At 40.1% G+C, this 15,431-nt stretch overlaps 1 protein-coding gene across 2 annotated transcripts; it reads right to left on the reverse strand.

Moving 5' to 3' along the window:
• Window positions 1-3,881: 3,881 nt before the first annotated feature.
• Window positions 3,882-15,154, reverse strand: LOC125898671 (CLOCK-interacting pacemaker-like). Of its 2 annotated transcripts, XM_049592508.1 has the most exons (5): window positions 15,056-15,154; window positions 14,825-14,878; window positions 8,837-9,044; window positions 8,472-8,650; window positions 3,882-7,272 (listed from the first exon to the last, which is right to left on the reverse strand). In XM_049592508.1, the coding sequence occupies exons 3-5, from the start codon at window positions 9,033-9,035 to the stop codon at window positions 5,932-5,934; spliced, it is 1,719 nt and encodes a 572-aa protein (XP_049448465.1). In that variant the 5' UTR covers window positions 9,036-9,044; window positions 14,825-14,878; window positions 15,056-15,154; the 3' UTR covers window positions 3,882-5,931. The 2 variants fall into 2 exon arrangements, with proteins under 2 accessions (XP_049448465.1, XP_049448466.1); XM_049592509.1 differs by lacking the exon at window positions 14,825-14,878.
• Window positions 15,155-15,431: the final 277 nt, after the last annotated feature.

Raw genomic sequence — 15,431 nt, forward strand, 5'->3', positions numbered from 1 at the left:
TTACTTGAAATTGATTCAGCTAAAACACATAAAACAAAGCTTATCAATTCAGCTCCCTTACAAATTACAAGTCCCACAGACAAAATAATTGTCTCTTGCTAGTCAAGTTTTACCCACAGGGGAAGTGCTTTTGTACTGGGCACTCGGCCTATGACCGAATCAAGCGCCGTTTATCAATAGTAAAAAGCGGCAATGGGTTAAACATATATTTTTAAACTCCGCTACCACAAATAGTTCGGCAAAAAAATTGTTGCCAAACAATGCACTAAGTAGCTAGCCTACTCCTGCACACTAGCTTGCAATTCTGTGTTGCTCCACGTTAACACAGACCAACTACATCTGTGTGTTTCCATTTATTTTGTACCACTGCTTAATCAGTACCTTGTGCCGTCTTCTGCTGTCATATGAGCATACCTGGAGATTTTCAGTTAAGTATTCAGGCTTTTTTTCGTCCCTTCATCCTTAATTATTTAACTCAAATGTTATTTGTGGTAATGTATTTCCTTTTGCGGTGCTAACTTTGTTGCGACGACCCTTAATTTCGGCTAATTTACGGTTAAGATAATTAACGACTCATAATAACGCCTGTAAAGCGGAGTGATACACGCATAGTGTGTAAGTCCACGTGCTGTTATCGTCAGATTGTGCGTCACTACATTAGTTCCCGGAAGTTACTAACGGGCCGTTTGAATAAATAAGGAGCAGAACTCCGATTTTTGGTAGCTGTCAATAACTGCATCGATTTACAATATATATGTAGCACATCATATGCAGTTACATCCTTATATCCTAATTATGTTGTTATTTTAAGTAAAATTTAGTGTTAACAGCTAGGGTCAGATAACACTTTATTAATCCCACACCTGGGAAATTCACACCTTACAGCAGCTCAAAGCTCAGTGTCAGAGTCATTTTTTAAAAATACAAATTACATATATCCTAATTAAAATAATAGAAAATCTATACACCTTTCACTGAAACAGATACTGTATGCTCATGATTGATCGTTGCACAGGATGATTGTAATACACATGTTGTGTAGTATTTTTACTGTAAAAATATAGAAATGTATAAATATTATTCCACAGGAAGTGGAAAATATTGGAATTTGCACAGGAATATTACACAATATAATTATAAGATAGAAATGCATTATTACACAGTATAACTATGTATTATATATATTATTATATATTGAACATATATATTGTATTATATTACATATATATATATATATATATATATATATATATATATATATATATATGTATATAGTCTGTATATAGAGACTAGGTCAGAACTAACTGTATAAAACATGCTAACATTAGCATAAGCTTATAGCATCTTCACTGCATAAATTAGCTTAGCTACTCACCTACTTTTCCCGTACTCATTGCTTAACAAATGATTATACATTTTCTTACTCACTGCTGGATGGTTTCAGTCCCTGCACCTACCAACACAGGAGCATATGGTTGACTTTCAGGCAGCATTCACGTTTTGTCAGCCCAACAATATTTAAACAGAGCAGCTGAAAGAACAAGAAAGCAGAGACCACGTCTGTTAATTGGCCTCTTTGCTCTGCAACTTACCAGGCTGGCTTAATTCTCTATCCACCTGAGGAAAGTATAACATTTCCACAATGATATATTGTGCAAATACGGTATTTTCATGTTCAGTACTGTCAGTTTATTCATCACTGTTCATTCATAATTGATAACTTCATCCTTTAAGACTTTATATCCCTCCTGATAACTTGGTTTTATAACTATTGGACAGCATTGCCACCTACTGGAGAGAGCTGTGAACAAGCTGTGAGCTTTCATCAATGCTTGATTATACCTGTACTGTGAGCTAGTACAGTGGATGCTGTGCAATGATAAATAACTAATAAACTACATGCAACTTAGGTTTCCATGAACAACATGTTACACAGACAGACAAGAACCCAAGGACTCAGAAACATCCTGACATAGAGCCCTGATGTCTCTTCATATTGCAGAAATCCAGCATTGACAGGAAAGAGAAAAAGACCACCACTTTATAGTCCCATTTTACTATGTTCATGCTCACAAGTGTTCAGTTTTGGTCTGTGGTGACTGAGTGGGTTTGCAGTATGGATACTGTCGGTAGAGATGAATGAACAAGGCTCATCTGCAGCATGACATGTTTGCAAAGGCAGACTAGTCGCCACTTGGCGGGTCAGTCTACTTAGCCATACTGTGGCTTGCATGGAAAATAAATTTTAAGAATTCTTTAATTTTCTAATATTACAACATGAAATACATTCACAAATAACATGTTAAATGCAAATAATACATTTACATCTGCACTAAAATGTGAACCTGAAATACAAGTCAGTATTAGGGAAATGCAATATCAGCTGGGCCTTAAAGAGTTTCAATAGCAACCTTCACTGACTCAAAGTTTTTACAACATAATAATGTATTGCAACACATTATGGTCTACAAATGCAGTTATTCAAAACGCATGAAAAAAGTCTATGAACCATCCATCAGCTGTCTACCTAACAACAAGAACAGACACTTAAAAATGCAGAAATGTTTAACAATGTCCATCCATCTCTATGCCTTATTTTGGGCCAGGTCACAGTGGCAGCAGGCTAAGCAAGGTAGTCCAGACATGCCTCTCTTCAGCAGCATTTTCCAGCTCAAAGCATTCCTAAACCAGGTGAGATGTATAATCTCTCCAGTGTGTTCTGGGACTACCTTGATATCTCTTACTAGCTAGACACAGGTGGAAAACCCCAAAAGGGGGGCGCCCAGGAGGTATCCTAATCAGATGCTCAAACCACCTCAACTGGCACCTTGCAACATGAGGGAGCAGGAGCTCTAGGCTGAGCTCCCCCCAGATAACTTATTTTTGCTCTTCCTTTTCAGTTTACATTCTCTTCCCTTTTGTTTTGTTGCGTGTGTGTGTGTGTGTGTGTGTGTGGCACGGGAGGCTGGTAGATACTAGTTTTCTCCCCTCAATATGTACAGCTTTCTTATTGCAGTTTGAATAATTAAGTATTTATATGATTTCTTATACTTTTAAACCAATTAGATTTTATTAATAGCATTTTTTGGTATCCTGTGTAATTTTTAATGGTTTAGTTTTTTGAGTGACTAAATAATTGTGTAACTGAGGAGGAATTCCTTGCCTCTGTCCATCATTCACTATGTTTAATTATATGCCAGTCATGTCAAGTCAGGCCCGAGGGCCAATTGTGGCTTGTCTCTTAAAATATACTAGGCTATATGTGGCCTGCCACTCAAGATTAGTAAATCAAGCAAGTTAACTTCGCATTTTATTTCTGTTAACCTCACAATGGCAACACTGTCATACAGTTTGTAGACATGCACCAAGTGGTAACTATGTAGGCTGAATTAATGGGGCCAATGAAGAAAGACTCAGTCTGTGCCCACCTTGATAAAAATAAAAAAGATAGGAACCTGTGATTTTTGTGATATTGGACTTCATACATCAAACTGAAATTGAAGCTGAAATGAAATAACTATTTGTACAGCCCTTTGAGTCATGCTTTGTGTTTGGGCTACAGTGAACTTTGACATGCCTAATCTGTAAAGCCTTTTGGGTTGCCTTTGGGTATGAAATGTGCAATATAAGTAAATTTGCTTTGCCTTGCCTAATGTGTTTTCATAACCAGACGGTGAACGAGCAAATAAATGGTTACCCAGCAGGGGACATTTCCTGCCAGATATTACACATGGCCACAGCAAAGAAGTGTTAAGTCAACAGCAAGACTTGTCACTTTCAGGGTTGGCGGAGGGTTGAATACTTTTTCACTGAAAGATTAAACTGTTACGTTTGTGAGGGGTTTTTTATATCCCATATGAAAATTGATGAGGACGAAAGAAAAAACATAGTGTTCATGAGTCAGAGCAGATTTATTGTTTATGGTAGTGTTTAAGCGCATATGAAGAGAGTCCATTTCTTTTGCCATTTATCTGATTATCACTTATGTGTCCCACATCTACAATCAATCATCAGTTAAATATATAATAAAATCTCTATGAGCAAATGCATGTTTACAAGCTAATCAAAGATCTGTACACATTCATTGACACACACACACACACACACATACACACACACCTTCATGCATACAAACATTATTACAGAGGGTGAAAAAAAGCAAATAATTCACAATACTGCACTGCCAAGCAAGACCATACAACTATTTGAACATCAGTAGAATTTTCATTCAGTAATCCATGAAGTAAAACTACAGTGTATGATGTCAGCTTCCCAAGTCCTGTCAGGCAGTTTGACACATGCCTGTACCAGATGATCATTGAACGCCTCCACAGATCCATCAGTCTGTGTTAATGCATTGCTTTGCAGTTGAGCCAAATCTCAAAGAGCCACATATGGAGGTCCAATGGACAACTGTATGTGCACTTATGATTGAATGTACAGTATGTAACATGCATCAGTCATTAAATCAGAACACATCTGATCGGACTAATCCTAAGCTAGTGGCAAAATCATGAATTCTCAGGCAAAAATAGCATGAAAAAGACTCATGTATTTTCTTTTCGATTCTTTCTTTTTTTTGTTCTTTTTTGTGCAAAGGCAGCTGATTTGTGAATTCAATTTGTAATCAGCTGATCCCATCTAGTGTACACTTAAAGAGTTGACACTGCCAGGGGGTGCTGTCTTATCTAACCTGAGCTGCCACATATGCTATATTACATCAAATTGCTATTATAAATTGCTTTGGCTCAAATTTCACCATGTGCAAAACTCTGAATGCTATATATGGCCTCAAAATCTCCCATAACATGGAAAATATACAGACAAAACATCTGCTATAAAAAACTAAATCACACATCAGTGTGTTTCTCTGAGTATCACAACAAATTATGTATAACACTGAAAATGAATCATTGTTGATTTCAGAACAAAATGGTTGTCAAATAATGCTATCAAAAATAAACTAATTTTCATCAAGAACTTAGTCTGCAGTGGTCAGTTTATCAAGATTATAAAAATACCAATGAGACACAACATGTGCAGTTTATGCAGAGGTCAGCATTTGAGATGATGCAGAAACAAACACTTCAGACTGTATTTGTTGAATATGCTGTTACTGTAAATTTAGAACAATGCAGACTAGAGTCTAATTTTATTATAAATCTACATTCACACAAGATAAAATGCTGATTGTAACTGTTCTTGACTGCATTTGTTAACTGTTTCTGCTGTGCATCCAACACAAAGTTGTTTTTTATTCAGTATATCAAACCTAGTGATATTTACAGTACCTGTACGTTCACTGTAAACATCTAAAACACAGTAACCTACAGTAATACAGCAATGCTGGAGAGCATTTAACATTATCTGAATTTTACACCATAGTCAGAGGCAGTAATTAAACCATGTTGACAGTATCAAAAGGAGATAAATTACTTTTTTTCCCTCTCCTCCACACACTGTGGTAACAGTGGTGAAGTAATTAGCAGTCTCTTTGCATTAAGAGTATTGCACACTGACACTTTGTGAAAACTGTGCCAAAGCAATTGTAAAACACTGTAATAACCACTAAAAGCTTGTCAGCCCCTTTGTGAAATATTTTCTTGTGTCAAATTCTTAAAAGCAACACAACAAAGACATCCGTCGCTGACTGTGAATGTGACCTGAATGATAAGCTTGTCTGTAGAAGAGAAACACACAGATGAAAAATGGACACCTAGAATGAGCAAATCCCTGACTAAAAAGTATGAAAATATACAAATCATGTTCAACTTTAAACAGTGTGCTTAATAAGAAAATCATCATTCTACCCTTTCAAACAGTCATATTCACTTTTATACTGACATTTTGGGCAATTAAAACAAACCCATGCTCTCCTGTATTGCTAGGGTCCACATGTTACATGTCCACATCTTCTTCTTCACCTGGAAGCTAAAAGAGATAATTATTGTGTGTTGAGCTCTCTGGCAACATAGCGAGATCACTCAAGTCCTTGGCCATAACTCCTTTTTTGGATCCCTGCTCAAGGACAGACCTGGAAAAAGAAACACCGGGGGAGGTGGGCATTGGGTCCAGAGAACCTTCACCATGCTGTCTGTCTTCTGTGTCTGGCGAGGGAGCAAACAGCGGTGAGGGGGGCGATGTTCCATCATCTATGTTGTGTAAAGACCGCCCCTGAGGTGGGTTGCTGTGTGTCTTAGTGCTTCTTATGTTGTTATCCTTCTCTTTGTCTTTCTCACTTCCAGTCTTGCTCTGATGGCTGCTGCTGCTGAGCACTTTCAGTTGACTTACATCTAAGTCTGGGTAAGAACCTGACTCAGTCATGGTCAGAAGGAGTTTGTCAAGGCTGTCTGAACCTTCATTGCACCTGTTCTGGGTCGCCTGGGCTACCTGGCAGAGGAGACTGGTGTGCTGACGGAGCTGGGCAATTTCTCTCTCGGTGGCAGTGTTCTGCTTCAGCAGCTCCTTGGTGCGTAATGTGATGGCCAACAGGCCCGACTGGTTCAGGATCTCAGCTGTGTTGAGGAAACGTTGATGGCGTGACGACGAGCTATCTGGAGCCGGGCAATATGGGCTGTGAGCCTTGGAGGAAAAGGGAGATGAAGAGGAAGGAGAGACGGATGGGGGGGAATCAGAAGAAGAAGGTGGTGAGTGGGTCTGGGAGCTGGAGACGGAAGGTGAGCCCATACTGTCAGAGCTGGAGTTTTGTTGGCTGTGGTGGGACTTGTGTTGGGTGGTAGAGGAGGCATGGCTGAGCAGCGAGCCATGAGATGAGCTGGGGAAGGAGCTGTGCCCTCCTCTGCCTTTATACTTGGAATGTGGATCGACTCTCCCCTCTTTCTGATGCTGTTGCTGGGGCTTCAGAAGGTGGCTGGTGGTGGATACAGCCTCTCTCTTCTCTTCCTCAGTGCACACTCTCTTGCTCTGACTCTGGCCTTCACTGCCACTCTCCTTAATCCCCTCCACCCATTTGGCACTCTTGGCCTCATGGCTCTCCTTCCTAGGGTGAGGGGCAATGCGTGGGTAAGAGTTTAGGATGGGCAGGTATGAGTTCTTGCTGCTGTGGTTCTGGTTGCTGCGGCTGCCTCCTTTAATAACTTGACTTTTTGGTGAAGCAAGACTGGATGAAGGTGTCGGGGTAGAGGAGGAAGGGGCAGGCATCGTTGGCTGTTGGATTAGTAAGAGCTGGGTGGGTGCTTTGGCATTGGTAAGGCTGTGCCAACCTCCACCCCAAGCCAGGGAGGGGCCATGGAGTAGCTGCTCCGGTCTAGACTGTACCATCAGGAGGTTGTGAGCGGGGTTTTAGGTGAGCAGCAATTAGAGAGCAGAGTAGAGGAAAGAGCAAAAGATGGGGAGGAGGTTAAAGTCACAAAGAGATAAGCAGTTGGACACAAAAAGATTTGAGAAAACAAAACCTGAAGGAATATAGTGACCAGATTACATAAATAGAGGTAGTAAATAAATAAATATAAAGTGGTAAAACTTTTATTGAAGAGACACTTTGCAGTTTTCCAACCAGGTCTATGTCACCATGGTGGTGTGGGGAGTGTGTGCAACATGGTGTTAAAGGATGCAGGAGGAAAGTTGGGTTCCTCCTCCTGTCTATTTTCAAATTGCTCTCCAATACCAACATAAACTGAATCATTCTGCTGTCAAGAATTTCATTGTGGGCAGTTTTTGGATGGTGACCTCGAAAGGTTGTGTGTCTGAGTTTCTGCATTACTATGCATGAAATTTTACTTCTTATTTGGACAGAGGTATGCTGAAGACGTTCTTCAGGATCCCAAAGACAAGCTGCAAAAGACAACCAATAATCTTTTGTCACCTGACGCTATTGTAAGTTATTTTGTTGAGTTGCCTCTTGGCAAAATCCTCTGAGTAATTTAAGTTGGGCTTTTATGGTGAAAGGTAAAAATATGGAAGTAGTGAAGTGGTGATTCGTTGCCAGGAACAATGTGAAATATAATAAAGAGTGCTGTTGTCTTGGTTCACGCTGGTTCAGACTATGGAGTCTCCATGTTATTTTTTCTTTCTTATCTGCAGAAGCAAAGGTGTGACTTCCAAACCTTGGCTACACTATGTTTTGACCAACAAAAAATGGCTATATGCTGGTAGGCTAGTAATAGTTGTGGGCATTAGAAGCTTGCATGCAATGCATTCTGGTACATGTAGGCACCACTGACATGGCTCCGCAAGCAGAGGAACTCAAATTTCTTTGTTTATTGCTTCAATTGACGACAGTTATCGTCAACACTGACTGGATATCCATGTAAAAAGTGGTGAATTTTCCCTTTATGATTATGATTGATTAAATACAGAAATAATCGTTTAATTAATCAACAATAAACTACACAATATATCTCAGAACTATTATATTAGACTTTAACATACTGTATATGAATCTCATTTTGTGATGCAACAAAGTAGCAGGCCAGAAAAAGCAAGTTGCTATATGACACTGAATATCTCACCGGCTTGACCACCAGGTTTTTGATGACATAAATGGGGGTGAGCTCCTCATAAGGAGCCATATTGCAGCCAGCAGCATTCACACTGTTGTTACTGGAGCTTCTGCTGCTTTTCCTGTGAGGTTCGCTCACACTGCTGCGCTGGTCATCTACATCAGTGTGCACAGAGTCAGAGGCAGCCTCTGAAGGAGAGAGAACAAATTATATTTCACTTGATAAACCTTATTAACATTTGTAAATCTCATAAAAGGTGTCAACAATATACATAGCGATATGTTTTCCCTCCTCCAAGAGTTCATTGTAGTTTTATCACCTGAAGTACATACAGTTCTGAGGAAAACATGGAAAACAAACATGCCTTTGCTCACCTGAGTATCCTGAGTCTTTTTCAGAGTCCTTCTCTGAGTCACAGCTCAGCATGCAGTTGCTCATGTCACCCATTCTGGATTGTCCCCTGTGGGAGCCACTCTGGCACGCCCGCAGTGTGGCACTGTTACTCTTATCTTTGGCGTTCTTTGAGGTGCTACGTGCAGCGCACTCCCCCAAATGCCCCTGTTCCTTCGGCATTCCAGACCTCTAGAAATAAAAGTAAACAGACAAACTATGAGATGAACAGCAGTGAATATTAAAGACATGTGAATTGTTGTCTTTGTTTCATACCTCTGGGTTTACCATACTGTAGCTAAGCATTTTCTCACAAGCAGAAAAAATCATATTCATTATCATAACACAACATTATTTCAACATAATTATTAACCTAGAAACACCAAATAAGATGGGGACTAAATACAATCTATGTAAACTCTATGTTAAATGAGCCGGTGTCTTCAGTTCTTCAGTGGTTTGTCTTTCTGCTGAATACCGGATATTGGAGTCAGCATAAAATCTACAACCTACAGTAAAAACCAAGTTTTTGTCAACTTGTCTCAATGGTGACTTTACCCATCATTTGAAAAAAGGATGGCAAAGTTATCTATGTGGCTCCTGCTGATAGCTGTATCTGGTGTTTTTGCCTTTATTTAGTGCCAGCCACCACCTCTCAGTGGATCACAAACCTGACAGATCAGAGGCAGCAGATGAGGCTGGGGAAAATCACAACCAGCACCCAGACAATCAGCACAGCCAAATCCAGCTACCTAGCATATATGAAGCAACCTGTTAATCCCATAGTTACTTCAGCACCCTTTGCACTACTTTAGTGTGTTGTTTATATATATAAATCCCATTCTAACCCCCCTTGGGGGGTGGTGTGTTGTCCTCAAGCTTGGGTCCAGAGGCCTGGGCGTTCAAGGATTCTGTGCAGTATCTTGGCTGTTCCTAGGACTGCACTCTTCTGGACAGACCTCAGATGTTGTGCCTGGAATCTGCTGGAGCCAAGCTCCCAGTTTGTGGGTCACAGACACTGTCCACATCTTTTCTAGCTCCTCTTTCAGCCCTTGGTATTTTTCAAGCTTTTAGTGTTGCTTCTTCCTGATGTTGTTGTCTCTCGGGGTTGCTACATCTATCACCACTGCCTTCTTTTGTTGTTTGTCGATCAAAACAGTGTTTGGTTGGTTAGCCATCACTGATTTGTCAGTCTGGTTCTGAAAGTCCCACAGGAGCTTAGTTTGGTCATTCTTAACCACCTTAGGAGGTGTCTCCCATTGTGGCCTTGGGACTTCAAGCCCATACTTAGTGCAGATGTTCTTGAACACTATGCCAGCCACTTGGTTATCGTGTTCCATGTACACTCTCCCTGCCTACATCTTACATGTTGCTATTATGTGCTGAACTGTCTTAGAGCATCTTTGCATAGCCTGCACCTTGGGTCCTGTCTGGTGTGGTAACCCCTGCTTCCATTGATCCTGTACTAAGTGCCTGTTCTTGTGCTGCCATGATTAGTGCTTCTGTGCTTTCTTTCAGTCCAGACTTTTCCAGCCACTGGTAGGATTTCTTGATGTGTTCCACTTTTTCAATCTGTCGGTGATACGTAGCCTCTATCTCCTCCTTTGGCCAGCTTATTATCCCATTGGGGTATCTGATGACTGGCAGGGCATACATGTTGATGGCTCAGACCTTGTTCTTTCCATTCAGTTGACTTTTCAGGACCTGCCTTACTCTGTGAAGGTATTTGGCTTTGGCTGACTTCCTCTTCATGGTTCTCATTTGCTTTGTAGCTGTCCTGGTCATCTGCAATGCTGTCTTCTGGTAGTTCAACCCCCTTGGTTCTGATCATCTTCACTCTCTTTGACACCATCCAATCACACTTAACTAGTCCATTTTCAAAAAAATTGCGATGCATGTTGTGTTGTTTTTGGGCTTTTTTTGCAACGAAATTGTGGGGGCAAGAGAAAATTGCAAATGCAGTAGCTGTGATGCTGTCTCTGATTGTGAGCCTATTGTTACAAGCCTTCAGTGTTTCCCATTAAATTAGAATCTATTTGTGATGTTAGGGGATAGCTGTTATTTTTGACATTCTGCTAAAGGGAAAATGCTCTGGTTTGTTTGTATTTCTTTAAACCCATCACAACTGTCTTGAGTGGCACTAAGCCAAAGATGCAGTTACGGTGCCCTTGCAAAATAGTGTTGGGGGAACTGGTTTTGGTAGAACATTTATGTGGGGAGGTTAGCATTGTCATTAAAATTGCTGAAGAAAAATTGCAAAAAAAAACAAAAAACAAAACAGTTACAGACATATATTGACTGTGTGATTCAACTTTCTGTAGCCCTAGAGGTGAAGCCTGAATATTCTTTAGCTCTGAAGGAACTCAATGGAGCTGTTAAAACCACAGATGATTTGCTGGCTGTATGTGGCTCTTGCACAGTATTACTACAACAATATCAAAAAAGCTTGTGAGAAGTGGAACTGGTACTTTCTTGAAGTCAGTGTCACTGACCCATGCCGCTGCCAGGGTAAAAAGATGTGGCAAGTCAACCCTGACTGCACGTGTCAGAAAACACTGGGCATGAAAGTCCTGCAAGACAGAGTCTGGGCTTTTTCGAGGTGCGTTCACAAGTTGTTTTAATTATTGTAGATCTTTATAACAATTCACTGAATGAACAAAGCAGATATGCCCTATTGCATGATACAAGCCTTTGTCAAAACTTGCCATTTTCAGGGTGTAGGTTGTTAGCTCGGAGGCTATTGTTTCCCGTTGCAAAGGGGATTTTGAAAACAGTAACATGCAGATAGCAGAAGGGAGGAGAATGCCAGCCTAAATAGTCAAGAGTCAAAGTCTACATCCAACAAGTCAGACTATGTTTACTTACTTTGGTTAGATGTCAGATTATCCAACAAAACTCACACTGAGCACTTTGCTCAGAATCTAACAACTTCAACTGGACTCCCATAGTGGAGCAGAGCTGCTTTCACCTTTCAAAAAAGAAAAGCCAATTCACCAATACTGTCTACACTGGTTTATGCTGATACCCTATATGCTCATGCTGCTGCCACTACCATTAAACCATGGTATGCATTTCCATTCATCACTGTAGGCAGCTGCCACATTCACCACTGTTATATGAAAATGTCACAGGTCATCACTGGCATCTAGATGACATCAGCATACATGTGTTTTCATGCTATGCTGTCTAAGTTGCAGATATATTTATCATCCTTAGTTGAGTTACATGGGCCTCTTGACTAGAATAAGCTACAACACAAAATTAAGTCTAAGACGCCATTTGGGGGATTTTATCATTCCTCTCACCAAGATATATTTAATTGTACTTTTATGTTTTCTTATTTTATTGTGTTTCTGATGATTGTTTTGTATCACTGGCTTGTCTTACTGCAATGTTGTACACTGCGGATATTATTTGTTTATAGGTCTCTCTCAATAAAGTACTTTTAAAAAATATGTATTCATCATTAATACGCAAATAAAATGCAAGGTGCTCTAACGTCAAATCACTTCTATTTAATATGGGGGTGCTGTCATATCAACATGGCATCTTAGCATGTTATATGTGAAATGTGCACATACAACAAGTTTAGCATCTTTAAAACCCAAAGTTTTAAAACCGACACAAATCTACTACCTTGCAGTCCTAAATGACAGGTGAGACAAACTGCAAAGACTGTCTGCATTCAGGGGGGAAAAAGTGTACTTTCTGTTCCAACCTCCATCAAACTTTTAAACAATTCTGCTTGAGGCTGAAGATTGTGCAATAAATTTTATAGTGCTTTTATTATGGTGATCTTTTAGCATGTGTTATGTATGCATGGCATATGTATGTGTTATGTGCAATGTTATGGGATATGTGCAATACTGGAAAATGTCAAAAGAGCTCCAGCAAAAAACTTTATTCATCTTCTTCATTCGTCAACAGGGTCATCATATGTGCAATACTCATGTAATTGTTGTTGGGATGGTATGGCTGTTGATGTATTGTTTGTTGTCATTGTGGCCGTCAAGGCATTTATGGCACAGTTGCTGAGTCCAAGACAAATTTCCCTTAGTGGGACAATAAAGTATATCGTATTGTATCGTACTTTCTTTCCTCAATAGTGGAAAACTGGGACAAGTCTATGTGATTTATAATCAGAATAGTGGGCCATTTCCAGCACAACCCTGCTTCTGAAAAATTAACCATAATGTAGAGGTAAAGAAAAATGTAAGAAGGGCATTAACCGACAGAATTATGCTCTCTGAGGCAAGTTTTTTATCACACGATTCTGCCGGGTCTCATAGAAATACAAGAAACAGACACAAACTCTTTACACCACATCATATGGTGGTGGGCACGAAATGTTTTAAACGAAAATACAAAAACAATGCCAAGGGAAAGTCAATGAGGATCTTTTTTCCTGGTGGACACACGAATGAAGTATTTACAGCGAGAAAGTCTGCGTAGGCAGGCAATGGACTTTCAACTCCACATGACTTTTTTACGTAACAACCAGAGACTGTATAAATACTGGATGCAGCTACCGTGATCCTTCACCCATTAGCTTGTGGACTCCTGTTTTGAAGCCTTGAGTTTGGGATTTCAGCCATCGGCATCTTTTTGGAGCTAAAAAGTGACTATATCTAGGTGACAGGCTGGAGCTGTGAAGGAGTGTCTCTGACTTGTAGACTGTGGTGACACCTCGCAGACAGTTTCTCAGTCAAGGGGCCCCACCCTTAAATGTGCGTAATTTTGGGCCTGTGGAAATTTACTCTGTTTTGGAGCCAGCCTCAAGAGGCCATTCGAGGAACTGCAGTATTTGATGCTTCCAAATTGGCTTCATTTTTCAGCCTCGGAGGTGGCCACGTGGTAACAATACAAAGTAATTTAGGTACATACATATAGCTAGGTACAATTTAGGTACATACATAACTTTACATCCCGTAGGTACTTGCTTTAACTGAAACCGCAGTCTTTTCTTAACCTTAACTTCTTATTTTTTTAGGCCTCATCAGTTGACTCAATGTTTTTCTTTCCCTATTCCTTACCATACTCTCATCATTTTAGGACATTGACAAAGTGTTTGAAACTTCGCCAGTTGTTAAAGACTTTACAGTGCCATTGTTTTCATGTTGCCAACCTGTAATTTTAACACATTTCAAGCTCACCACCGTGTGAGAGCTGGTGTCCATTTCACATTTGTCTGTGAGACTGTGTTACCTATTTTTAAACATTAAAAACTGTACTTGTGAGTCAGTCACAGACTGATAACACATATTGGTAAAACTTAATTTTAAATCAAAACAAACAAATCCAACTTTTGGTAAAGTAGTCTACTTTATATCCAGTTGAAAAACAGCTATAGAAATTCTTAAACATAAAATAATATCAGCATAGTTCACATTATTGTCATGGCATCTGGCAGTTCAAACATTTATTGAAGTCATTCATAAGACACTGTAGGAATAGGAATATAAACATGCGTTTTCTGTCAAGTGTGAAGTGTTGTACCATCATGTGAACAGGAAACTACTTGACACAGCAATGCACTTTGTGATAAAGTTAATAAAAACAAAAGGCTGGAGGTCAATGACAGCTCCTTCATTACAGTGGTAGTGTCTGTCATGCGTTCAAAGCCTCGGGTGTAAACATGACACACGAGGCTAGAGAAGGAATTTGATAAGATGGTTTCTGGCAAACTGTACAGTCCCACCCCCAACGCTGTTATGTAATACACTGCTGCTGCTGCTCAGAGGGAAAAAAAAGCCTGCTGTAAATCCTCATAGCAGCTTCCCATTCACTGCCTGTACTGACATTCAAATACACAGTCTAAGCATCTGAAGCCTGCAATAACAGTACAACCGAGCAGCTGTCCATGACACATTATTAAAGTGCATGCAGAACAGGCTCATGCATGGACATTAGGTCAGTGGACAAAAGTTTTGACACTTTTAAACTTGAGGTTAGGCAATTGACAATTGACTCACCTGTCAGTATCCTGTCAGTAAGAGAAAAACAGCTCACTTGTGGTAGATATCCATCTTGAACAAAAGAAAATGGATAGAGAATTATATATACATATATATATATATATATATATATATATATATATATATATATGTATGTATATATAATTCTCTATCCACTGGCCAAAGAAATGCCAAAGAAAGAAATACTAAGGAAATGAAACAAAAAAGAAGAAGTTGTCAAACTCATACATTGTGATGCTGATGTCCGCCGGAGTCCTCTCCCTGCTCCTGGACACACGGTCGCTCTCATCAAGTACTGAAAGCGTCCATGCTGCTTGTTTGCGTAGCCACGCCCCCGCCGCCGACATGTTAATGAGTGTGTCATTGCGCTGAACAGCTTGGTGGTGACGCAACGGCAGTGGTTTGGCCAATCCCGTGCCGAGACACGTGTTTGGGTGGTGACGTCCGACAGTCCACGTGAGCGGCGCATTCGGCTCTAGTAGGGTGCCTTTAACTGCTGTTGTAAATATCAGAGCTGAACGTTGTGTTGCTCATGGAGAAAGTGACAGAGTCGACCGGATATGATATTGCTTTCAATATTTGAATAGAAAGTTAAATGTCCCAC

The sequence above is a fragment of the Epinephelus fuscoguttatus genome, linkage group LG12, assembly GCF_011397635.1.
Source record: "Epinephelus fuscoguttatus linkage group LG12, E.fuscoguttatus.final_Chr_v1".
Taxonomy (NCBI): Eukaryota; Metazoa; Chordata; class Actinopteri; order Perciformes; family Serranidae; genus Epinephelus; species Epinephelus fuscoguttatus.